The following is a 26647-nucleotide window of genomic DNA, read 5'->3' on the forward strand; positions in this document are numbered from 1 at the left end:
AAAGATCAGAACTTGAGAGAAAATAGTGCAGTGAGAGGTGTACAGCCCAAGAAAAAACAATCCATCGGCACGGATGGCGAGTGCGTCAAGCATGCAGGAGCAAGGCAGACGTGCAGAGCAAGAGAGCAAAAAGGCCCCGCTCACGTGTCTCGGAGTCCTGGAGGAGACGATGTCCCAAATGGGGAAAGCCGACATTTACGAACTAATGGCCAAGAATTCTCCAAGAGTGATGAAACATGAATTTCCAGCCTCAGAAATTCAGCAAGTGCCAAGAAGAAGGAACAGTGACAACCATCACTGTGAAATGACCAAAAACCAATGATAAGAAGGTATCACAAATTGAGAAGAAAGTCACATTGTCCACAGAAGAGCGACAAAGTAGCTGAATTCTCCAGAGCAGAAACAAAGCCACACGGAGATGGATGAAACCTTCGGTGGGCTGGGACCCTGGGGCTGTCTACCGGCCAGCTGTCCTTGAGCGACAGGGCCTGTAACACACAGCACGTCCCTTTCCCAAATATGATTACAAATGACTTCCAGTGTAAGGGAGCTGTCCAACACAGGGTCCCATGACCGTGTAGGGCCCACAACCCCTTGGGGAGAAAAGCAATGGATGGGCAAGGTTTGGAGCTACCTTCTAGGGAAGGTAAGGGTCTTCTTGATTTAGCAACATACTCTGCTACGTAAGTTACTTAAACACAACTGCGTCCTCTGGGAGATGCATGCGGATGCTAGAAGGAACACTGAGTATGGGCACTTGCTGTATGGTGGACGGTCAGTGAGCAGCCTCAGGGTCTTCCCGCAAATGAAGCAGAGGGAACAGGTGAGGCCCAGGAGAGGGGGATTCCCTGCCACCTGCTTCCCCCACTCTCCAAGCCTCAGCCTTGTGCCTTCACTTGTTCTCCAAGTAATCTTTGTGTCACACTGCAGGGCTGTGACCTGTGTCTGGCACGTAAAGGACCCTCAGTCATCATTTGGAGAGTGGCAGCATACCGGGGTCTTGGAGGGGAACAGAGACACCTTATACCAACACTGCAAATTAACAAATCCATTTCAGCTCTCCAGTTGGGAAGGGGCAAGATGGCACACCAGGGGCACGCTGACTCACTGCTCTCCCCCTCTCGGGCTGTGGTGTAACCGTGTTCCTTCCACCTCACAGATATGTTGTGTCAGTTCGTCTGCTTATGCCACTCAGATAAGAAACACAGAGCAAAACTGACTGAAAGCTGGCTGGTGTGCACAGGACTCCTGTAATATTTTAGACGTTTATAATGACAAGGCAAAGAGACCATTCATGTTTTATCTTAGTTCCTCCCTAGCGGTGGGGAGGGTGAGGGCGGGTTAGAGGTTTTACTAAACTCCAGGCTGCAGCGCCAATCACTGATTTCTAGGGGATTTAATTCCTGGGGCGGGGAGCGCTTTCAGGGACAGCCTCCCCAGAAGTGAGAAAGATGAGCGGCGCTGGTGGACGAGGAGGCTGCGCGCCCCACTGCCTCCCCGCCCGGCGCGCGCTAGAGCGCGCTCCGCTCCGCTGGGCACCCCTGGTTGTGCTGCACCCGGCAGCCGCCGCCTTCGCTGGACCCACGCAGGTCCGCACCCTGCAGAGGCTAGCGCGCGTCTGATTCCAGCCAGGCGGTGGGCGGCGACCCAGCCCTTTAGGACTCCTGCAGCCTCTGCGCGCGCTGGGACTTCTGGGGGGACAGGAGAGGCCCCCAGAGGCTCGGATTTCAGCCGGCTGTTTTCTACGTCTCAGCTGCGACACAGAGGTTCTGGAGCAACCCCCCCCGGTCAGCCCTCAGGAAAGCGCCTGGAGAGCGATCACTTGGAATCCCTGCAAAAACTGCGCGGGGAGACCAGGCGCCGCCGGCTTGTAGTCGCGGGCAGCCCTCTCGGCGAGCTGTGCGGAGCGCTGCATCGGGCGGACTGTGCCCCGGGAGCGCCGCGGGAAGGGAGAGGTCCCAGCAACAGGTGCAGGCGAAAGCCACTCCCGGCCCGAGGGAAGCGGCCGGCAGGGACCAGGGAGCGGTAAGGCGCGGAGGGGTCCCTCCACCTCTGCAGCTGCCCTGGCGGGTCTCTCTTCCCCGTCTTGGCGGCCACGCAGAAGGCAGCGGCGCCCGGGGCAGAGGGAACCCCGCGCTCCCGGGACTGTCACCCCCTCCCGGGAAGGTACGGATCTGGGCTCCTCGCGGGCGGCACCGCGCAAAGACGGTGGCAGGAGGCTCAGCCGCAGGGTGCGTGCCCATCCCGGAGCCTCAGGATCGGAAACTCGCCCTCTGCGTGCTGGGATCGGGACACCCCGCGTCCTCCGGAGTCTTCCTTAGCAGGCACCGTCGTCGGCGCGCCTGGGCGCCCGCGCACCATGGAGCTCGCGGCCGGGAACCTCAGCGAGGGGAACGCAAGCGGGCCCGAGCCCCCCGCCCCGGAACCCAGGCCGCTCTTCGGCGTCGGCGTGGAGAACTTCGTCACGCTGGTGCTGTTCGGCCTGATCTTCGCGTTCGGCGTGCTGGGCAACAGCCTGGTGATCACCGTGCTGGCGCGCAGCAAGCCGGGCAAGCCGCGCAGCACCACCAACCTGTTCATTCTCAACCTGAGCATCGCCGACCTGGCCTACCTGCTCTTCTGTATCCCCTTCCAGGCCACGGTGTACGCGCTGCCCACCTGGGTGCTGGGCGCCTTCATCTGCAGGTTCATCCACTACTTCTTCACCGTCTCCATGCTGGTCAGCATCTTCACCCTGGCCGCGATGTCGGTGGACCGCTATGTGGCCATCGTGCACTCTCGGCGCTCCTCCTCCCTGCGGGTGTCCCGCAATGCGCTGCTGGGCCTGGGCTTCATCTGGGCGCTGTCCATCGCGATGGCCTTGCCCGTGGCCTACCACCACCGCCTCTTCCACTGGGAAGTCAGCAACCAGACCTTCTGCTGGGAGCAGTGGCCCAACCAGGGCCACAAGAAGGCCTACGTGGTGTGCACGTTTGTCTTCGGTTACCTGCTGCCGCTTCTGCTCATTTGCTTCTGCTATGCTAAGGTGGGCACACAGGTGGCGGGCAGGGGCAGGGGGGGGGGGGGGGGGGCAGGGCTCCGGGCCTGGGGTAGCTCCTGTGTCGATGCGCCCCTCTAGGAGCCCCTTTGCCCTCCCCAGCTCCAGTTTTCTGGGCACCTTGGGTGAGAACACTCCCCTTCGCCCTCTCCGCAGCAGCGGCCACCACCGCTGGGGTGGATGGTGTTTGAGAGAGTGCTTGAGAAAGTCACTTGGCCTCTGGAAACCACCGCGGAAAGTTGGCAGGTCACTTCCCTGAGGTCCCGCCTCCCCTTGCCCTCCTGCCAGCACAGCCCTGGATCCTGAGTTTGTCCCTTGGGGGACCAGCTCTCTGCAGAGGGATGTCCCCCAGTTTTAGCCACTCACACCGGGGACCGCGGGATCCAATCGGAGCAAGGGAGGTGAGCTCCGCCAGGTGCCCCGTCCCCCGCGCTCCCCTCCAGTGCTCAGGGGTCTCCCAGGTCCCTTTCCCAGGCTGCAAAGCTGCTGTCCTGGCAACAGAGAGCAAACTGTATTTTACTGGAGGCTTAAGCTTGATAAACCCCAGTGCTAAAAGACTATTTCTTCACAATATCTTGACCTTCGTCTCCAGAGACTTGGATGGACGGGTTTCAGTTCTCTTAAGAAGGGTTGTGTAGACAACATGAAGTGGTTCAGGACTAACTCCCTAACTCCCCTCCGGAGTCCCCTTAGTGACGCCTCTGGTCCAGCGACCTCTCCATCCTTACCAGGAAAATTGCTCCACCCCCCCCCCCCCCCCCTTCACATAGCATGGCAGAGCTCAGCAAACTTAATAACACTGGGGTTTGAAGATTATCATGCTGATCAGTCTTCAACTTTCTGGATACACTTGTTTGTGCTTGAGTAAGAATATACATTTAATCACGTGATAGCAGTTCCTGGGGGTAAACCCCAGCCCCCCAACATATTCTGGGAGTGTCATCACCAGACAACATCCTAGCCAACTTCTGAATTTCCCAGGGTTTTATTTTCATCTTTCTCTGCCTCTCTTTCTGTCCCTGATAAGGCAGTGACTCTGGGTCCATGAGTAAGCAGATCACAGAGGCAACACTTACTTACATTCAATTCATAAAGTATTTTTCTCAGCAAGAGTGTTCACTCTAAGCTCCCTGGTTTCTGTTTTCCTCTGCCCCATATCATCTATGTAGAGTTATGTCTGTTTGAATGCTTAGAGTTTTGGATATTTGAAAGGACAGCCAGCCTCAAAGGGTTATATATAAAGAAACATGGAGGAGATGGCTCAAGATGGAGCATTTGGAAGATAGCTGTGGCTTAGCTCTTTGTGGAACTAGCTGGTGTATTCACTTAACCTTCTCCAAATGTAAAAGAAAAAGAAAAAAAATGTGGTTCTACTAGTGCAGTGCTCAGCCTGAGCAACTGTCTCACTCGGTCTGCACAAGCCTGTCAGGGGGAGCATCAAGGAAAGGGTTTGGGAGGAGCAAAGCAACTGACCCATGTTATGAAGCTGATAGATGGTTCAGGAAGGGTTTTAAGGCAGTTTCCAGTCTCTGAGGGAGGACCTTGGGGGCATGAAGCTCAGGACTAGAAGTGTTCTTAGAATATTTGGTGGTGGATTCATAATCACCTGAAGCAGAGCTGAAGCGTACTCTTCTTTCACTTCTCCAAAGTTTCCGGATCTTCTTCTTTTTTTTTTTTTTTTAATTTATTTTCAGTATAACAGTATTCATTGTTTATGCACCACACCCAGTGCTCCATGCAATCCGTGCCCTCTCTAATACCCACCACCTGGTACCCCGACCTCCCACCCCACCACCACTTCAAACCCCTCAGACTGTTTTTCAGAGTCCATAGTCTCTCATGGTTCACCCCCCCTTCTTGATGAAAATGACTGGGCAAACTTTTAGGAAAAATTAGGCTACATTTCTGTCATCTGAGAAGTTATAAAAGTGACACATAGGGCACAGTTTCAAAACAGTTTTAAAAATTTCAACAAATGCAATGCATTGGGGCACTTTTTACATGGAAATAGTTTGCTGTTAAGCATAACTGGAAATTTCTTTTAAATTCAAGATAATATTTGCAGATTCATTCCAGGGCTTGAAGAAGAGCTTACGTGTTGCTTTCTAGCTGCTTCTCTTTGCCTCCATCATCAAGGAACGCTGTCTGGTCAGCAATTCTTCTTCCTGAATGTTAGGTTCGGGGTTAGCTGTTTCTCCGGGGCCCAGGACTGATGACCACCACGAAAATCACAATTGACTGAAGAGTCACCTGAGATTACACTCCCTCCCCTTTTTTTTAACTCGACGAGGAAATTGCATTCTAGCCTTGCTGTCTACTCCCCAAAACTTACGACTTTGTATAGAACAGTTTGTGCCTAATTGTCCCTGAGAAACACACAGAATGCCCAGGCTGGCGTGTGCTTGTGGTGCTCCCTTTTGCATGGGCTGACCCCGCTTCTCTTCCCTTGGAGGGAATTCTTGTTCAGGACATCTGCCATCTGACATGGGGTCAGGCACTCTTCATGTGCCTACCTGCCAAATTTTCTTACATCCCCAGAGATATCTGGTGCCCAAGGTGACCTTGGCTCAGGTTTGAATGTGTGCCTCCTACACACACTGCTAAACATATAGAATCACAGAGTGATACCATCATGACATCACCATCTTTTAAAGAAATGCAATGAGAACCCATCATGCTACCTTTGATGACAAGACCTCATCAAATGTATACATCAATATATGCATTCTAACATATCAGTGTGTGCTCACAGTATGGGCTATTGAAGGGAAACTGAAGAAAACTATTAGGGTATTTTCTCCATTGGCCATTCAACAACATTCCACAGATGGCTGGAAGCCACTGAGATGGATGCAATGAATTTGTTGGAGGAGGGAACAGACCCTCAGGCAGCATTATGAAGCAGATGACATTTCACTTTTCTGTTTGGCCACCCCTCTCGGTGCCCCTTTCTGGTTTTGTTTTGTTGCCTGTCCCCTGTTCTCCCTTCTTGCCTCTCATCCTTAATGACCAGTGTTTTCCTGTGGTCCCTTGCTGGGAAGACTGCCAACAAGGAAACTCACTAGGCCCATCCTCCCCAGACAAGATCCTGCAAAAGCTCTTACGTTCGGTCCCTGGAGTCCCAGTTTCTGCTGGCAGAACCGTTATGTAATCTATCATCAATGTATTGAAAGTGACCCTAAATGTTACTGCACTAAGAGAAAGGCTCATCTTGTTGGAGGTGACGCTAAGCCACTGCAGGGCGTGAGAAGTGACTCAGTAGGGCTGAGAATTTGGAGTCAGAAATTCGCACCACAGCAATGTCTGCTTAACTACCTTAGAGCTCATGACGTTGGTAGATAAATCCTGTAGTTTCTTAATTAGGGCATCACTGGTCACTCTAGAAATCCCATGTCTCGCTGAATGCAGCAGACTTCTGCAGTAAGTCCAAATTGATCGCAGTATTTCCATGCCGAGGTGCTGGAGGGAAACCAGAAAGGGTCTGGAACATAGTTTCTACTTCTCTCCAAGCCTCAGTTGGCAAACTACGGATGACCCAAAGCCCTCAGCCATCCACAGGTTAGTTTTTCCTTAGATGTTCACTCAGATGGTGTATAACAATGACCCCCATATGAGTCTGCAAGGTTAATTTGTTGTGTAAGACCGAGCTTATGTTGTAAATTCCTGTATAACCCGAGTGTTATACATCATTTCTCCTGAGTATGACACTGGCAAGAAAAGGCAAAAACAGTTCCCCTGATGAACAAAACCAGTATCTCTCAGGAGATCCTCGGACAGGGAAGTTAACTGTGAAACTTTGCTAAACCCTCTACAAATCCCCGGAGAGGCTGAGTCCCCCACATGTGATCTGTCCAAATGCACGGCACGGTGGGCAGAATTAGAATAAAGAACTCAAGGGAAGCAGGTGGGGGGGAATTTGCGGTAAGGGGCCCACGACAGGAACACAGAAGGAATCAGTGGACGCAAGCATCGGCCTCACGGGAAAACTCTCAGATTACATCACCTTGCTTTGCTCACTTGCCTGCTTTCCCCGTTGGATGGTGCAGTGGACGGAGATCTCTGGTCTTTCCACATATCTGGGATTGGCACTGCTCTCGACAGACAGCAGGGACACGGTGATGGCTGAGATGGAGAATACTGAGGAAATTGAGGTGCAAGATAGACCAGTGAGGATGTGTACATAGGAGCAGTTTGGCACTTTGTGGACAAAACCCCGGAGCCACATAGGCCCAGAGTTTCTCTGCAAACAGATGCTGTGACCACAGACTGTCCCTGGATCCTCCTGAGTCTTAGAGAAACGGTGGCAGGTGGCAGGTGGCACGCATTGCTACTTTGGCACCTTTTGTGCCTTTTGATTCGAGTGGGTTTATAAGATTTTATAAGCAATGTGATCGCTAGGTCAGAATGGCAAGAATTGTTCATGCAAAACAGACAAGGAAGTGTGGGCATGAGGCCAACGGTTTTATTAATCTGTGTTTCCCAGGTCCTGAATCACTTGCATAAGAAGTTGAAGAACATGTCGAAGAAGTCGGAAGCATCAAAGAAAAAGGTACCTCTGTATTCTATATGTCACATTCCAGAGCTCAGTTCACTTTCGTTCCTAATTATCCTTGTACCCACCCTGCCTGTGACACTTAGGTTCCTTGGTACAGACGTTTGAAAGGAGCCTCCGACCCTGAGGCACAGGGTAGGGATGGGAAGTCAGCCGGGGAGGGCATCGCAGGGGACCAGATGCTGCATGCAAACGTAGAGGGAGGTTTGGAGAGGTGAGGAAACAGGTGGTTTCTTTGGATTCTCTTTAGGAGGTGTGTTCTGGGTTGATTGGGACAGAGGGTAGAGTTGCTGACATCCATAATTTGCCCCAAACCATTTTACTGTGTATTCACCATTGGTGACGTGATTCCAGGAGGCTCTGGCTTACTGTCTTTTCAGAGAATGTTACTTTAATCTCTTTCCTAAGACCCAAATTTAGACACGTTGCCCTCTCTTCCTTCTGGACTGACGCTGACACTCGTCCTCAGGGGAGATGGGGGAGGGGCCCCAAGGGGACTTCTACCCACTTTTGGCTTTCTCATCTCTGCATCCTGATGTAAATAAGCTTCTCCTGAGTCATAGTAAAGCATCTAACATCCTGGTATTTATCACAGCTCCCATTCTGAGAGAAAACTACGCCACGAGTCAGGATGAATCTAACTCTTACACAGTATCTGTAGAACCTCTGATGTTACAAAGTACAAGAAGAGTATCGGACAAGATGCTTAGGCAGGAGATTATCGGCAGGCATTTTACCCACAAGTATTAGTCCTAACACCGCAGAGCACCTTGTTTGTCCTTCTAAATATGGACGTTGTTCAAGTGTGCATAATTGGCAGAAATAATAGTTTAATCATATTTATATTTAAGAATTCTACTTAGAGCACCACTCTTCCTGACTTGCCTTGTTTACAATATGGTTGCAAACATGCTGCTCTCAGACTCGGTGAGAAGCAGTGGTAGGAACCGGGCGAAAAGGCGGCCATGTAGCCTGCCTTCCAGATACGGTCATGGAGTGTTTACGCGATGCTAACTGCTGAGGAACAGAGACCGCAGCCTAAGCCAGCAGACTCCCTTCTCTTTCATCCGCTGATCCGTCCTACGTCTTCAGGGTCATGTAGGTTTTATTTGATGTTATCGACAGAGCGTTCCCTTGTGTGAATGGAGTCATGGCTAAAGCTGGTGCTTTCCTCCTGTCTTCAGGGATGCTGTTGTGCTGGGCTATTTCCATCATTTTAGTCTCCCTTTTAGTTTGTCCTCTGAGCCACGCGTCTCCAAGAAAATGATTCATTACAAACAATTAAGAATTGTTTGTCATTTCCCCTGGGATAGTTATTTATAGAGGCCCTGGCCTCTGGGGGAGGGAGCTGACCCACGGGACAGGAAGGGGGTGGGGTCCTCTGCAGCAGCCCTGCAGGGGCACAGCCGAGCTGAGCTCAGGGGAGGCCAGGGAGCCTCAGCGGGAGGACCTGGCCTGCCGAACTCCCGCCAAGTGATGCCACTGGGTCATGCCGCGGGCTTATTAGTGCGGCAATCAGACCCTTCCTTCGTACTGGCTGCCCCTTCTCTGTGGGCAGTGGCTACTGTCAGTCCCTGTATTTGGGAAGTGTTGCAGAGAAATGGTGGAAATCCCCGCGAGGAACCAGGCCATGGAAAGAATGAAAATAGATGGTGTAGGAAATAATTGGAAAAGCTTGTGCATTACAGAGAAAATCTCTACGGACTAGTGGAACAGTTTCTGTGTTCAGTTTTGTAGATTCACGTGTGTATGGGATGGATGTACATACGCGTGTGTATACGCTTGTGTGCGTTGTAGGTTAGATACGCGTGTGTATGTGTTATGTGTATTTTCTGTGTGTACATAAAATGTGTGTATGTACGTGTAAATACACGATTATACGTGCACGTGTGCACCGCACACGTATGTCGCATGTATTGTAGATCACATGTACGTGCACATGTGCGTACGCGTGTACCGATGTGTACACTCCTGCGTGCACATACGCACGCGTACACATGCACGCACGCGTACATATACACATACACGCCTTTATTTTACGTTTACGTGTATGCGAGCCTGTCACGTGCACGTGCGTAAATGTCGTTCTTCTCATAGGAGTGCAGCGTCCGGAGGCGGGAAGGAGGCGCTCTCGTCCCTCCGCAGAGCCTCTGACCCTTAAAGCCCCTGAGCAGAGGTCAGAGCTCTTTACATGCTTTTAATTTCCTCCTGGTTTGTGGAGAACACATAAGGTGTGGGGCCGAGGTGCTGCGCGTGCCCGTGTCCGAGCCGAGGTGCTGCGCGTGCCCGTGTCCGAGCCGAGGTGGTGCGCGTGCCCGTGTCCGAGCCGAGGTGCTGCGCGTGCCCGTGTCTGAGCCCGAGGCGGCCGGGCGGTGCAGGGCCGGGTCGGAAGAGGGTCAGGGCAGGGAGGTGGGGGAGGGGAGGGCGAGTCTGCGAGAGACGCTGGAGCAGATGTTCCCGCGGTCGTGGCGCCGGGCACTGCCCGAGACAGATGTTCCCGCGGTCGTGGCGCCGGGCACTGCCCGAGACAGATGTTCCCGCGGTCGTGGCGCCGGGCACTGCCCGAGACAGATGTTCCCGCGGTCGTGGCGCCGGGCACTGCCCGAGACAGATGTTTCCCCCGCGGTCGTGGCGCCGGGCACTGCCCGAGACAGATGTTCCCGCGGTCGTGGCGCCCGGCACTGCCCGAGACAGATGTTCCCGCGGTCGCGGTCGTGGCGCCCGGCACTGCCCGAGACAGATGTTCCCGCGGTCGTGGCGCCCGGCACTGCCCGAGACAGATGTTCCCGCGGTCGTGGCGCCGGGCACTGCCCGAGACAGATGTTCCCGCGGTCGTGGCGCCCGGCACTGCCCGAGACAGATGTTCCCGCGCGGGTCGTGGCGCCGGGCACTGCCCGAGACAGATGTTCCCCGCGGTCGTGGCGCCGGGCACTGCCCGAGACAGATGTTCCCGCGGTCGTGGCGCCGGGCACTGCCCGAGACAGATGTTCCCGCGGTCGTGGCGCCCGGCACTGCCCGAGACAGATGTTCCCGCGGTCGTGGCGCCCGGCACTGCCCGAGACAGATGTTCCCGCGGTCGTGGCGCCCGGCACTGCCCGAGACAGGCGCTCTGGGTCCCTCCGCTCGGGTGCGCCGTCCGCAGACCTGCTTCTCCAGGCGGGCGCAGCCCCGGGCCTCCGGCCGCCTCCGGCCTCGCCAGGGCCCTGCGCGCAGGTGCAGGTGGTCGGTCGGTCGTGGGGCGGAGGGCGAGGCCCTCCCGGACGAAGACGCGGAATGGCTACTCCGCATGTGTGCGGGACCCCCAGGAAGGACGAGACCCCCGCAGCAGCAGCGCGTGGAGCCTGCGGTGGTGGGAGGCTCGGCCGCACGAGGTGGGTGGACGCGGAGGCCGGACTCGGAGGGAGGCGCAGGCCGGGCGGCCCCGGGTGTGCGCAGTCACAGGGGAGACGAGAGGCTCCTGGACGCCCGACCCAGGGGTCGTCCAGCGCCTGCCCCCCGCCCCCCCGGGAACCCCGCAAGCGCGCGGTCGCCGTTTACACATGTAGGACGCGCTTTCCGTGTTCTCTTCTTCTGGCCGCGGTTTTCTTCCCGGCTAAGCCCCGTTACACGCATCGGGAGTAAGATTCTGGGAAGAACAGGCGACTTTGACCAGGCACGTCTCACAGGAGGAACAGGGAGTAATCGTTTTTAGATACTGTTGGTAGAAAGAGCAAAAGAAAAAAAAAAGCAGGAAACAAAAAACAAAAACCAAAAACCAAGGTTATGAATACCCAGTCTCAAGGGTAACGAGTTTGTACAGATCTTTTGTGTATGGCGTTAAGGGAGGCCTTGCTCTGTGTGAACCGTTAGCGCGGGGATTCGATCGGCTCCCGGAGGAACCAGGGCAGTCGCAGAGGCCGCGGAACCCCATCTCGGACGACGGCAGTGACGCTCGAAGAAATGACATCACCTAAGAGAGGAAACACAGCGTCATTCTCCACAGAGGGGAATTCTCCCGCAGCACGCAGACGTTTCAAACAGCAGGAGAGCCAGGAGCTTCCCCGAGTCCTTCGGAGGAAAAAGCAAGGTTCAGCCTCCGGCCGTCCACACGGAAGAGACAGGGTTCCCTGTAATCGGAGATGGGGAAGGTCATGGGCTTCTGTTGCGGCTTTTATGGGCTTCACCACTGGTTCCTCAAACCCACGGAGCGCTGAGGACAGGCGGGTTCCTGGTACATTCCTGCTGGGGAGGTGTCTGGTGCCCTCACCATCCGCACCGCACGTGGGGGCACTCAGAGGCCTGGGTTTTCACAGGCAGTGTCTGGGGTGAGGACGGACATGTGAGCTGTCTGGGGTCTGGGAGCGTCCGGTGCGTTATTCCGACCAGAGCTGCTGCTGCCACCCGGGTTCGGAGTTGGACGCCACCGGTAGTGACGGAGGCCGCCGTTCTGCCGTGGGGGCCCCTTCCGGCAGCCGCATCCCCTCAGCTGGGCCGGGGTCCGCAGGCACCTGCACGAGGGAGACCGAGGAAGACAAGCTCGTGGCTGCAGTGACACCAGGACACCTGAGCCCGACGGTCGCTGGGGCTCGGGACCGGGGACCCGGCCCACGTGCGGGGCGCCGTGCGGATGGCCGCTGCGGCGGCGTCAGCTCTGGGGGGCAGATGCTCCGCGGGCAGGGAGAGCCCGGGACGGCTGTGAGGGGCGCGCCTGAGCGCGGTGCCTGCGGACGAGCGTCCTCTCTCCTTCTGGGAACAGCCTTCCATAGTGCGTCGACTTTATGTTCAGGCCCAGTAAGTCTTCTTCCCTGAGACCTACTGTAAACTGTGATCCTCTCGGACTCAGGGCTGTGGGGAGACCAAGAGAAGAGCCTCGTTCACGGTTCCAGGAATCACCTGAAAAGGTAACTTTGGAAGGAACCGCGAACACACACACACACATAAAACACGCCATATCCACGCACATTACCTCGGCCCTAGCGACTGTGACATGTTACGATCTTATCAAGAAGCCGCCGGGTCTGCATCTGTCCTGAGCTTGGCCCTTGGTAGAAACGTCCTGAACGAAGCAATGAAACGGGATACGCAGCGGGTGTTCATTTGGTGAAGGAGAGAGATGTCCTCGTTGTCTTGGAAAGAAGACAATGTGTTCTGTTCTATTTATAGGTATAATTATGTCTCGATTGTTTTTGATTAAATCATCTGGGAATGGAATCTCTCATACGCTAATGGATACGTGCCCTGATCGCTGACGGTCTGCTAATGTATGGGAACAGATTTCTTGTTTGCTTTGCGTGTCCTGCAGTAGAGCGGCTTCGATCCGTAATCCTGCTGTCCTATGCAAACAGGCTGTCGGAGTTCACCAAGTTGTTTGAAGTGTTCGAACGGACGAGGCACAGGGAGAATCATTTCCTCGGGGCAGAATGTCGAGGCCCAGGGCGGTTGCGTCATTTCCCTAAGGAAGCACAGCCAGATTACGGCCAGCAGGAGTGCCAGGCTTCCACGCCCTCCACAGGGCCTCGAGAAGACGAGCAGCCCTGCCCCTCCTGACGCGCCTGCCCTGAAATCCCACCTTCCTCCAGCGTCTCTGCCTCCACCTGGTCGCCGAGGGCCTGTCCCCCAGCCCGTGTCTCTAAGGGACGTGTGCTGCCTGTGGGTTTGCTGCTGGCAAGGGTCCTGTGGGCATGGGCGGCTCGCTGCTGCCCTCCTGGGGGGTCTGGCCTCTATGGTGGGGCGGGGGAGGGGCCGGTGGGACAGGGCTCGAGGCAGCATGTCCATTTGTGGTGGGACAGGGATGTCCTAGGATGGAGCCGCCTCCTGCGTCCTGCCCTTGCTCTGTGTGAGAACGTGGCAATGAGCGTCCCCGCACTCTTAAACCTTCCTTCTGTCTCTGCCTGTCTTCCCAACACTCCTTCGCCTTATCCGCGCATTCCGGCTGGTCGCCTTTCTCTCTGTGCACAAGGGGAGGCTCTGGCGGGGAGGTCAGCGAGAGGTGCCCTTGCCTGTCGGGGCCGCTGCGGTGACCAGTGCTCCAGACGTCCATGTTTCCAATCCACACATTCAAGCAACCGGGGCTCAGGCTGAAAGGGAAGATTGTAACCGTCAAGCAAGGGGCTGAGAGCCTGTGTCTCTCATGTCCTCCGGATCCCCTTCCCTGCTGGTGGTGACCTGGGGGCTGGGGCAGCCAAACCCGGGGGGGCGGGGACACATCCGTGCTTGGTTCCTTGGCCTTCCTTGAAGGCCAGGTGACCAGTGTCTTCTGAGGCTTTGATTGTCTGCTCCCGGGCCCTGATGCTCTGCTTTCCCAGCAGCCGGGTGGAGGGGGGCGGCGTGGTGGCGCAGAGAGGGAGCTGGGGTTGACCGCGATGTGGCAGGCGGCAGGCGGTTCTCTCCCGTCTCAGTGGTAGAACGTGGGTTTGGGACCCCGTGACTGGGCTTCCCACTCTAACCTGGCGCTGGGCTCTGGAACACCAGGCACCTGTCTTGGCCATTCTGAATCTCAGCGTTCTTATCCCAGACCTGTGATCCTGACGGGCTCTGCTTCCTGCTATGGCCAGCGGTCAGGCAGTGACATTCCCAGTTGCCCGTGCCTCTCCCGGTGCCCCTGTGACCATTAGCAGGCAGGACCCTGCTTGGCTCCTGAGCCACCCTGTTGCAGGAGGGGCAAATTTTTCAGGAAGGAGCCAGATGATTGTGCTGCATTTTAGTTTAAGAAATATTGAGAGACCCCGTTTTCGTTTGAAGCCATAGGTAGAGTGTTTCCAACCAATCACAGCGTTACTATGTCGTTGTTGCCTTTCAAGCATGTTCCAGACGGGCTGCCGTGAAAGACAGGAAAGGCGGTCCTGAGGCTCAGGCCAGGCCAGGCCACTGAGGAGGTAAAGCGCACACGGAGCGGGAGCAGAGAGGAAGCTGGAGGCAAGGCTCTCTCGTGCTGAGGTCTGTAGTCAGGGCGGTCTTCTTCCATCCCGTTTGGTCCAAATCTCAGAGGAGACACGTGGGGCCTGCCTCTGCCTCCAGCTGTTTTCTGATTTAGGAGAGCAAGGGAAGGGTTTTACGCAAGCCAAAAAATGGGGCTAGTTGACCCCCAGACAGAAACTAAGACATGTGTCTGGAAGGCATCCGTGTGGTGGGGATTCTCACTGTAGAACCAAGAGAGATAAAGAAACAGGCGGTCTGTCGAAGTCCCCATTCAGAGAGGGTTCGAGCGCTCACCCGAGCTGCCTCTCCGTGACTCTGCATCAGCGGGTGCCCTGAGCTTTGTCGGTCTAAAAGTCACAGTGTTTAATCTCTGCACAGTTAGAGTCCCACGGCCCAGCATACCCTTCCGGCAATCCACACGCGTCTCCCATACGTGACGGTCATTCCCGCAGAGGTCCTGGACAAGTCCTGAACAAAACCGTGGTGCGAAGTCACGGCCCGCACGGAGGCATCCGCGTCTGACTCCAGGGCGGAGCAGAGGAAGTGCCCTTAGAGCGCGTGGGGAGCTCGGGGTCCTCCTCCCGCGGTAACTGACGCATGTGCTGTGTCTCCCTCTTCTTCCTCTAGACCGCGCAGACCGTTCTGGTGGTGGTCGTGGTTTTCGGGATATCCTGGCTGCCGCACCACGTCATCAATCTCTGGGCCGAGTTCGGGGTTTTCCCGCTGACCCCCGCCTCCTTCCTCTTCAGAATCGCCGCCCACTGCCTGGCCTACAGCAATTCCTCGGTGAACCCCATCATATACGCTTTTCTGTCTGAGAATTTCAGGAAGGCCTACAAGCAGGTGTTCCACTGCCACGTTCGCGGCACCTCGCCTCTTAGTGACGGTAAAGAGAACAGGAGTCGGGTGGACAACCCACCGTCCACCAACTGCACCCACGTGTGAGAAGTGTGCTGGTGATGCTGTGGGCTTCCGCGCACGTCACCGTACAGCGATGGCGAGCAAGCGGGCAACTCCCGATGCTCTCAATGACCCGTCCATTTTAATGCGATTCCACTTGGTTTAAAAAAAAAAAGTGCTTTGGTCCATTTAGGAAATCTCTCGGTCTAGTAAAGATTACTTCTACATTTTATTTCAAAAACAAAAGAAAATACCAACTAGTTTTATGCCTCTACAGAAATGAAAGTTCAACAGAGTTCCCTAGACACATTCAAGTCTTCATAGGATAAAGGATCAGGACCGATAAATATGGTTGGGAATACGGGTAATCTGCATTATGAACCAAATTTATTTAGAAAAAAACATGTATGTGTTTATTCTTCGATTTTAAGAGAAGAAGTAATGTTCTAAGCTGTGTGTTTTAAGATATGATCATGGACACATGATGGAAGTTTTACCTGAATTTAATTTTTGTGGCCATTTGCACAGACACGTCTCTTAAATGGAAGCGAGACTTTGCCGAGTTTCTTTGCTCAGGCTGTGTTTATTCCCACCTTTAAACAGGGAACAGGGTTTCTGGGGCCCAGCTGCAACCGCGTGTGATCATGAGGTCCGTTAACTATCCCCGGAGGCCAGCAGGGCAGTGCCCTACGACTCGGGGTGGCAGCTGTGGGCGCCGTCCTTTAAACTATCCTGTGATGTACACTTTGTAGAGTTAACCAAAAAAAAAAAAAAAAAAAAAAAAAAAAAAAAAAAAAAAAAAGAAAAAAGAAAAAAAGAAGAAATATCAGGGGAAAATGCCAAATGCAAGTATTCTAACAGTGGAAGCTTCAAGTAAGATTTGAAAAGGAAACTGGTCACTGCCGTTTCATAAATCTTCTTGCCGGGGTGGTCATTATGCCTTGAATGGAACTGAACCAGAGTTAAAAAAATCAGTCGGCGAGGATGCGGTGTAGGTACTTTCTCTGGGGCCGGAGAGAAGTCAGGATTGGTAAGCCGCGTGCAGCAGGCGCACGCCACGCCCGGAGAGCATACTTGACGTTGATTCGGGTGACATTTCGGGGCTGGTATACCCAGGGACACATGCTGTACAAACAGATGCTTTTCTCATTAAATTCTTTGTAAAGTTAAATGCACATTTTCCCCAAGTATTGCCTTCTCCAGAAATGTTAATTTGAGGTTAAAATGATCACTAGCTGAATTTCAAATAGTTTTCATGACAGCTTCATATTTGTTTATGTTTACAGTGAAAAAGTGGGATGAAAAGATTAAATTATCCCACCTTAGAAGAGTAGTTTTCAGACTTGGACAGGTTTTAGGAGAATACAAAAACAACAAGACTTTTTTTTTAAAGGGTTTAGCATAATGTACACCTGTGTAAAATCAAGATTCCATATGAAATATCATATTTTAGGAAAAAAACTCGATATACGTGTTTGCATGTTAACTTCTTTAGCTTGTGAATTGATCGTCAGTAGTCATATTCCTCCAGCAAACAGAGTTTATGTCCGCGATGGGACAACTGACTCTCCAGCCAGAAGAGGGAAAGTTCTTTGACAGGATGGGCAATCACGAGCGTCCTGTTTAATGGCTGGGAAAGCCGTTGCGTGTCTGCGTGTGAGTCTTTTAAAGAACAGCTTAAGTCCTTGGTGTGTGGACATTGTTTGCACTTTATTAAATACAGCAGCGGAAACATTGTGTCCCGACGGAGATACCTCATGTGCTTTGTGGGACTTGAAGCTGCCGTTGCAAACGCTGAACAGGTTGTGTGTCGACTCACACAGCCGCAGGAGAAGTGCCAGAGGTCCTGGCTGCCTGTGACCTTGCCCGGCTGACCAAGACTTCCCACACTACGGCCGTTCCTCGGTTTTCCTCCTCCGATTCCTCCACACAGACCTGGAAGCGCAGGAAGAATACAGGGCCCGAGGTTGCGTTTTGCAAGCAGCCTGTGGGCGTCGTGCTGCCCCGTGACGTATTTACCGACCCACACTGATTCTTTGGATCCTTCCCACGTGCTGTTGGCAGGACAGAAGCGAGAGGCATCCCTGGCGTCATCGCTGGTCCCTGGGAGGCCCCGCAGGTGCCAAGGGTAGATGCAGATCCCTTCCTCTTGGGGTCGGAGCGGGCGTTTCTCCTGCCGTCGACAGTCGTCGTCTTCCGAGCACCCGTGGCCGCGGTGCGGCAAATGTCGATGCTGGTGATCACGTACGCCCCGCAAAGATCTGCTGCTCTGTCAAGCTGTCCGCCTGGGGAGTTCCAGAAGGACGGTAACAGACTGCAGTCGCCCGGAGACGTGTCCGAGCGTCTCCTTCCTGGGGGGTGGTTCCTCTAACGCATCATCCGTGTGACCAGATCAGAAACGCCTTTGCTTCCCTCCCTAAATAAAGACGGCCTCCCACGGACACACTTTCTCTTGCGACAGCCGGACTCCAGGAGAAATGCTCTATTTGCCTTTGAAGTCGGGCTGCTTGGAAACCAGGTTTTGCAGGGGGACTTCAAAGAAAATTGAAGTTTTCTCCTTTAGATTTGGTGCCTCAGCATCCCAAGATGGTGGTTATTTTTCTGGGCATTCGCTTTCCCATTTGGAGACTGGCTCTGGGAGGTTAATTAGCCAAATTGCTGGCAGCTCCTTACGTACATGCCCGGTGTCACTCTTCTACTGAGAACAGCGCGTGGTTGGGAAGCCTTTCCCGCGCCGCCTTCCCGGATCTCGTCGGTGGATGCTCTCTGCCGCTCTGACCGTGTGCATTGCTCACGGGCCGCTCTCTGGACATCTGAGGCACACAGTTTTGCTTTTAATGCCATTGTTCGATGCGCCCACTGAGCGTGGAACAGTCCTCTCCTGCTCTTCCTCCGCCCACGCCGTCTCGGGCTGCTCTCGACTGTGATGCTGACGTCGTGCAGTCCCTCCTTGGACTCCATTACACCGAGTGACGGTGAAGACGGAGGCGTGCAGAGGGAGCTGCAGGAACCCCTCGGGCTACGAGCTGCTTGTGAGTCAGCTGTCACCTGGGGCCCGGCAGGGGACGGCACTGACCCAGCGCCTCGGACGTGTGGAGACGGCGCGGTTCGGAGCGCCCAAGTGTTAGCTGAAAGCCCCCCTCGGGCTTCTCGGGAGCCGGGGAGAGGAGCCCCCCTGGGCCTCCGTCTCCTTCCGCAGATGCCCCGATGCTGGTGAGTCCCAAAACCCCCAAACGCTCCCGCTGAGCCCACCTTGCATTAAATATGGTGACGGATGGCTTCACCATGTTCTTGCTTAAAGGAAATTCTTAAAAGCATGTCCTTAACCCACACAATCATGTAATTTGTGTAAATAATCCATGTGGCTACTTCCTCTGGAAACTTGTCATCTAAAATGTATAAATCTGATCTACACTGACCGCAGATGTCTCCCAGGTTTTAGATTTGTGAGTGGCTTTCTAGATAAGGCAGTCATGTTCTTCTTGACCACGAAGAAATGTTGTGTATTAGGTTATTTGTCAGGTGGATGTTAATGACTCGTTTACGTCAAAAAGCCACAGAGAGCACGAGTGACCTAAAACGCTGATGGTTACTGACTGTCTTGGGAAGAAACAATTACAGGATGCAATTATGCCTGATTTGATAAAGTTTCTAGGGTTTTTCCTTCACAAGTGGAGAACGTGAGCCTGAGGAACAAGTTCGCACACGGACGTCTTTGTCCAAGGAGGGCGGGCCACGTCCTGTGACGCATCACCCAGGGAGCTTCGTTTGCTTTTCTTAGCCGGACAGGTTCACTCACAGCTCTTTAACGTGGCCGCCCTTCTGGGATTCAGAGGCGGGCAGATCGCTTTGATTTGGCAAGAGCTTTAGAAACAGTGGCAGGCCCTGGGCGTGCGCTTCCCCGAATGCTAGACACTGCTCACCGCCGGCTCCCGGCACACGCTCTGCGCGTCTGGCCTCCGGCCCCTGTTCAAGTGCATCTGAGGACTCGGGTGCTGTCCTGGGTGCAGCTGCACCGGGAGGAGTCATCCTGGCAGGTGGAGAGGATGCTCTTAGCTCTTGTGTACGTTGTGGAAATCACCACAGCTGGGCTGCCTCGTCTGCTCCAACACTGGCTACGTTTCCCATGTTTAAACAATTGTATGGAGAACTGGTCCTATGGTTAAAGGTTTTGATGTCGCTTTTGAGGTGGAAAGCCTTGTCCTTTCTGGTGGCAAACACGATTTCTGGATATCTCTGGGTAGGTTGTGTGAGTCCGAATTTCCAGCATTAGAGAGGTCTCACCACCAGCTGCTGGAAGAGATTGGAGCTGGGACCCAGCATTTAAATCCCTTACTCTCCAGCAGTGGTAACCTATCAACTAGGGCAAATCTTGGGGTCCACTACGGGCTTCTACGGAATACCATGCACTGTAGCACCTTATTTCAAAAGATTGAGTATTGACTGTTAGAGCCGAACGGTTTCTGTGTCTTTGTCCTGAAGACCACGGAGGATCTGTGAAGCTCTCTCTCCCCCTTTGGCGAGCTTGTTTTGGGTCATCAAGGTAACCTGCCATCCAGCGGGTAAAAACGGGCTGGTGCTGGGGCTGGTGCTGGTGAGGAGTGGATTGTCTGGGAGCCCTTTACAGTGTGTCAGCTTCAGAGCTGGCATGAGGCACTGTCCAGGCATGGGAAAGGTTGTGTCTGTGTGGCCAGATGCACCTGTCACCGGCACTGCTGACGTGGCAGTCGATATAACATGTTTTGTGGTGACGGGATGAGTGTCAGCCCCTAGGACAAATTTGTGAAGAACCCGCCGATGGAGCTTAGGTAATGGGGTCCCAAAGGTGACACGGGAGGCTCCACGATGTAACAGGCGGGGCTAGTACCTAAAGGATCCCTGGAGGTTCCAGAAATTGGAGAACGTCCCCCAGATGTTGGGTGCTGAGCCTGCTCCTTGGGGACCTCAGGCTCCATAGATCCTCAGGGCCGAGCACGGAGGAGGGAGCGGGGCTGGGCGAGCAGACGCCAGGCTCCTCTGTGGTTCCGCCAGAGCCCACCTGCCTCAGGCCGGCTCTGGATTTACATCCCACAGGCGGAGACTTAGATACAACTAAACCAATGCAATTTGTGATCTTCCAAATTTGTCATTGTTGAGGGATCCCTGAATGGCCAACACTTTTCATATCTTTGGGTTTCTTTTTGTTGTTGTTGTTGTTTTGCTGGATTCATGACTTTCTCCTGGTTTCCCTATGCGTATTTCTCCTTTTAACAGTGGAATGTCAGAAACAGAAGCCTTTTTTTTTTCTTTTAGAGATTATTTATTTATTTATTTATTTGATAGAGAGAGAGAGAGAGAGAGAATGAATGAGAAGCAGACTCCCCACTGAGCAGGGAGCCTGATGCGGGGCTCGATCCCAGGACCCTGAGATCACGACCTGAGTCGAAGGCAGAGGCTTACCCCACTGAGCCACCCAGGCACAGAAGCCACGCAGAAACAGAAGCTTTAGGAGAAAATGACTTTTATAAGGATTGCAGATGACCATTTTCTTCAGAGAACTCATGCCGAGGTCCTTTGTGGTGCTGATTCTGGTGATGTCACAGCACAGGAGCTCCCGTCACAGCAGAGAGGGGTCAGAAACAGGCACCTGGCTGCAGCCACAGCAGCTCTCCTGGGCCCCTCCCTCTTGTTGTGCAGGACGAGTCTTCCCGCCCTGCTCTGCACCCCCCGCATCCGCTTCGCTAAGAGAACGGAGCAGGGGAACGGCCTTTTCATGAGCCCCAGGTTAGCAAGAGCGCTTTCTGATTGGCCATGACTGAAGATGAAATTTAGCTGAGCTCCTTGGGGCACAGAACCACCAAAGTGAAAGGGTCAGAATCCAATTATAAATGGCTGTCTCGCCAATTAACCTGCTAGTGCGGGTACCGCTCGTTAAACAGTCTCCTTTCAGAAACGACCAAGTCCGAGAAAGCAGAAGTGCGGCGGCAGGGGGGTGGGGGTGTCCATGCTGATTTTCACTGCAAACATCTCCATCTTGTTAGGAAAGAAATATCATTGTGAACACGTAGATGCGGCTCATTTTGTCCAGCTTTGGCTAAGAGAAACTACTGCTTCCAGTGAAAGGCACATTGCTTTTCCACTCAAGGGACGGTTGCTGGTGTGTAAACGTAAGGTAGTGACGTGGGTTGCAGGGGTGCAGCTCAGGGCAGGAACCCTCTCCTGCTTACTTATCCCTGTAGCCTCAAGGTCCTTGGGAAGCCTCACAGGGAAGATATTACTGAGTGAGAGCAGACGCCTCATGGGTGATATTTTCAAAACAAGGCTAATGCGGACAAAGAATTAAATCTCACAATCCTCTTTATATTGAATCAGTTTATAATTTAGGAATATTTGCAACCTGAAATGGATACATAAGTATTATTTTCCATACATTGAGTTTTCCAAGAGTCATGTTTTATTGCCATGTATTTCATAAAGATTGAAGATTTGACACTGAGGGTTAGAAATGCAACGTCTCCTTAAACGTGGTTGGGAAATCTTTTAATTTCTATCTGCCTGTGTGTGGAGGAGAGCTGTGCCTTGTACAAAAGGTCATGGACATTAGGGTCCTTCAGGGAAGGTTTGGTTTAATTAACCCTGCTGGTCAGCTGCTGTTGGAAATGCAGTCTTTGGATAGCCTCACGTGTAAAAGAAGACTTGAAAGGGATGAACGTTGCTCAAAATGGAAATACATTGGAATAAACTGGGAATTCTGCCAAAGGCATTTATTCCTGATGCTCTGGGCTCTCCCTAGAGTTGTGGTTCTCAAACTTTACCAAGTATCAGAATCTTATGGAAAGTTTAAAATAGATTACTGGACCCTACCTCCAGAATTTCTGATTTGGTTGCATTTGGGGTAGAGTCCCAAGATTTGCCTTTCTAACAAGCTTTTTGGTGCAAGTCCAATGACAGCATTCTCAGACCTCGTTCCTGATTTGATTGGGTTGGAGTTGGAGCACAGGCGTCTTTGTAAGGCCACAGGCAGCAGCCAGAGTTCAGAACCGTTCAAGTGGAGTGGATGACTCGCTTTGTGTCTGAACCTCTGTGGTTCCATGAGAAGGAAATTGCTTATGTGGGGCCTAAATCATTCGGATTTTATTGTTTACATGGATCAGATTAATGAAATATCCATTCAACTATCATACTAGCCTATCTGCAGAAACTTACAAATTTTAAAAATGTGAAGGAGTTTGATAACTTACATGTAAGGATTTCAGAGATTATATTTTCTCTTCCAAAACATAGCTTGGTGGAAAAGAACACCTGTACTTTAATTTTGTCCCCTCCCCCCCCAAAAGAGGGGAGTGAATATAGCATTCCAATTGTTACGTGTGAATTTTTGAACTAAATGTTTAAACTAAATAAATGTGTGTCTTTCTGTGCAGCTGCTAATTTTTAACTACATTATTATCTCTAAGAGATAAATGTAACTTCTCTGTTTTTCAAGTTTTTCAATTGTCTCCTCATAACATTGTGGTGTGGATAAGGAAGAAAACCCGTGTGTATTGACTTTTTCTTTTTTATTTCACTGGTGTGATTGCTTGCACACTGCTGTGCACATAATGAGAGCGTGGGTCCTCTTACAGCAGACGCTGTTACCGCAATTCTCGGACTTTGTTTCTCTAAAGTACTCTCTCGTCGGCTGTACAGCCAGCATGAACATAACGTGTCAGTTGAGCATGAACACCCATAAACTTCCCAAGCCAAAGCAGAAATGAAGCTCACGTTAATGCGCTTGGTACCCGAGGTAGCGCTCCCCAATCACTCAGTGTTCTGCATGGTGTCTGGGTGGAGTTTGTGGTTGGAATCAATTTCATGAATTGAAAATAAAATTTGTTCCTCAAAGTAGTCTTCCTTGCGAGTATGCTATTTTCCAACACAGTAATTAGCCCGTTTTGTCAGGCATTTCCCTAAGGACAGAAATGTAATACAAAGTGGTTCAATTATCTTACTTTCCCTCCCACGGGGCGCCATTGTGGAAAATACGCAGGAATCATGTTGGTGGAAGATGGACAGCTATGTTGGTGAAAGCTCTCTCCCTTCCCCTCCGCTTCCTCCGGCCTCTCCTTCTTCCTCTTCTTCCTCTCCTTTCCTTTCTCTGTTTTTAAAAAGGTGCTGTCCATTGTGTTTGAAAACGGCACAAGATTACAGCCAGAAACTGTCAAGAAGAAGGAGCCGCCATCAACATCGTCCGGACATCCCCTCGGCGAACAGACACCGTAACGGGGGATGGAAGAACAGGATGGGGGGGGGAGCTTCAGAAAGATTAGTTTGCAATATGCATTCTACCTATAAAAAGAATTATTAGCTTAAAAGTTGCTTGAGTTTAATTGGAAAAATACAAAATGAAGTAAAATAGGGGGAATCGCTTACTTTCAAAGAGTTGATCCCTTGAAGTCAAAAACTGAGATTATGTAAGGTTGATGGGAATTAGAACCATGTGGTAACTAGAAATACATGTAGATTTAGACAGTGTCTAATTACCTTTCTCATACAAAATTATTTTTTAAAAAATCTGATTCTTTATTTCAGTTGGTATACTGTTTACCAGTTGGGTTTTTTGATAAGATCTCTTATGAACTCTTCATTCGGATTTATCTTGTCAAGTAATATTTTTCTCCTCAGAAGTTCTCAAAGGTGCTGTATTCCAGAATTATTACATGTTGGAGAAGATTCGTTTGTTATCTTAGTACCTGGAAAAAATTCAAATATGAACTTATTTCATTGTAACTTAATTTTCATATGTATCTTTACACCCAGGTCAAAATTTTGATGTTACTGAGATGAAGTCGGAAGGCAAACTGATTTTCACCATTTTAGATAAATTTTTCCCCCATTTGGATGCCCACTTCTTTTTAAAATTATTGATGTCTGGTATTTTCACCAGGGTGTGTGTTCTCATCACACTCTCATGCCTGAGTGTTCTTCACAAACTGAATTATGACTACACAAAAGTGGAAAGGATATTCATACTTTCCTAGCCAGATGATTTCCAGCCTTTTGGAGTGTAAGGATTACTTTTGAAACATAAACAACTACCATCTTCTATTATGGTAATTGTGTTTTTAGTGTATATTGATAGAGAAAAGGCAAAATGAAAAAAAAAAAAACGGAGAGCAAATTACAGGCTAATATCTCTCACGAATACAGACATGAAATCCTCAATAAAATATTGGCAAATAGTATCCAACAATGTTTAAAAAGAGTTACACACCATGACCACATGGGGCTTATTCCAGAAATGCAAGCCTGGATCAGCATTCAAAAATTAATCAGTGTAATCTACCACATTAGCAGGCTAGTCAAAAAAATACTGCAGGATCATAACTGACATAGAAAAAGCATTTGACAACCTCTAACACCCATCTATGATTAAAAGTTCTTAGCAAACTAAGAACAGAAGGGAACTTCCTCAGCTTGGTCAATAATATTTACATTAAGCCTTACAGCTTACATCAGAGTTAATAGGGAGAGGCTGAAAACTTCCCCCCTTAGATCAGAAAAAAAGGGTATTTGTTCTTATTCAACAAAGCATGGAAATCCTAGCCACTGCAGAAGAATGAGAAAGAGAAAGAGAAGGCATACGACCGGAAAGGAAGCATCAAACTGTATTTGCAGCTGATACGATTGTCCACGTAGAAAATCCCAAAGAATCTACCGGAAACCATTTGACCTACAAGTGACTTCAGCAAGGTCATGGGATACAAGATAATACACAAAGTAGAAATGAGAAAACCACTACAGGGAATCAGTGATATAGTTAAGTGAGTTATATTTTGTCAATCCCAGTATGACTTACCTGCGTTTACACGCATCCTGTGCATCCGCGCTCCACAGACGGACATGTAACCTGTTCAGCGTGCTGACGGCGCCCTTTCAGACTTGCCTTGGCCACTGGGGAAACTCAGAGCTCCCTACATCAAATTATGAGACTTGTTCGTACTCCTAAAATGAGGGTCTTGGCCATGGTTAGGCGTTTAAATATCTGAGCTCGGTCCCTGGATTTGTCCAGTCGGGTCTCCCCTTCCCATCATCTTCCCTTTGCACTTTTTTGTCATGATTATAATTTTGAGGGACAATGAAGTGAAATCTATCCCGAGTCCAATAATGCTTTTTAATACTGTTTGCTCTGTAGTGGTCCTTATGGCCAAATCTGTGGTGCTATGGAGGGGTGCATAGTACCTTCACTTTCCTTTCTACTTGACAAATGTTTATTATTTTAGTTAGTAAGAGGACACTCCACATTTCCCTTTGGGTTACATGCACACATTTGATAAGATTTTCTGTACAATGTAAGAGAACGATCTTTATTCTTTATTCTGAGGAATTGTGTCCAAGGTTAAGATAATTAAAAAAACCCACAAAAATTATTGTAATTACGATACATGATATCAACAACATTAGTGGGTCATTTATTCTTCTTTTAAGTGAAAAATATTGTAAAATTAATAGTCTTGGGAATTAAGAGAAAAGTGACCTCAATAAAAACCATTTTAAAATGGATATCCCAATGACCATTTTGTCCAGGCATAGGTACAGCTTTATGACATAGTAGAATATCTTTTAAAAATGGAAAAAATCCAGTGCTAATGGTATTCTGTAAAGACTTACGCTGAGACACAGGCGTTGCAGTAGTGCACCGAGACCCCTCAGTGAGAGCGCGTCCCAGCAGGGCATCTTCTCTGTTCTGCTGTTTTGGCATCACAACCTTTCACCCCACTCGGCCGTACCGCTGTGTCTGCCAGGACTTAGCAGTCCCGGCAGTCCTGTCTTGGGCCGTTCAGCCAGCTGTGATAGAAAACCACCGCCAGGATGGCTGCTGAACAGAAGAAGTTCATTTCTCCAAGTTCTGGAGGATGGAAGTCCAAGACCAAGTCCCTGGTTGCTTTGGTGTCTCCTGAGGACCCACTTCCGGTTCACAGACTGCCATCTTCTTGCTCCGTCCTCGTGTGGCAGAAGGGGCAAGGGAGCTGTCTGGAGCCTCTTCGATAGGATGCTAATCCCTTAAATGTGGGCTCCATCCTCATGACTCAACCACCTCTCCGATGCCCCACCTGCTAACAGCATCCCGCTGGGGATTAGATTTCAACAAATCAATTGGCAAAGGGGCACAGATGTTCCGTCTATAGCATCCTCCTTGAGGGTCAGGACCTGACCTGCCATGGTTCCGTGTTCCCCCCTTAACAGCATTTTCCTCCTCCTCTGTCCTGCACCCCCACCTTGCAGCCCAACCCAGCATCTGG

General features: G+C 51.4%; 1 protein-coding gene across 1 annotated transcript; it reads left to right on the plus strand.

The window, feature by feature from the left end:
* The first annotated feature begins 1436 nt into the window (after window positions 1-1436).
* Window positions 1437-16152, plus strand: GALR1 (galanin receptor 1). The gene is made up of 3 exons (XM_004745659.3): window positions 1437-3025; window positions 7521-7586; window positions 15114-16152. The coding sequence occupies exons 1-3, from the start codon at window positions 2360-2362 to the stop codon at window positions 15429-15431; spliced, it is 1050 nt and encodes a 349-aa protein (XP_004745716.1). The 5' UTR covers window positions 1437-2359; the 3' UTR covers window positions 15432-16152.
* The last annotated feature ends 10495 nt before the right edge of the window (window positions 16153-26647 follow it).

Source organism: Mustela putorius, unplaced genomic scaffold, assembly GCF_011764305.1.
Source record: "Mustela putorius furo isolate JIRA1106 unplaced genomic scaffold, ASM1176430v1.1 tig00000835_pilon_pilon_pilon, whole genome shotgun sequence".
Lineage (NCBI taxonomy): Eukaryota > Metazoa > Chordata > Mammalia > Carnivora > Mustelidae > Mustela > Mustela putorius.

Excerpts from the sequence above, each read along its gene's own strand:
- GALR1 (XM_004745659.3), top strand. The coding sequence starts at position 2,360 with ATGGAGCTCGCGGCCGGGAACCTCAGCGAGGGGAACGCAAGCGGGCCC. Across the intron at positions 3,026-7,520 it reads TTTGCTTCTGCTATGCTAAG|GTCCTGAATCACTTGCATAA; the intron begins GTGGGCACACAG and ends TGTGTTTCCCAG. Across the intron at positions 7,587-15,113 it reads CGGAAGCATCAAAGAAAAAG|ACCGCGCAGACCGTTCTGGT; the intron begins GTACCTCTGTAT and ends TTCTTCCTCTAG.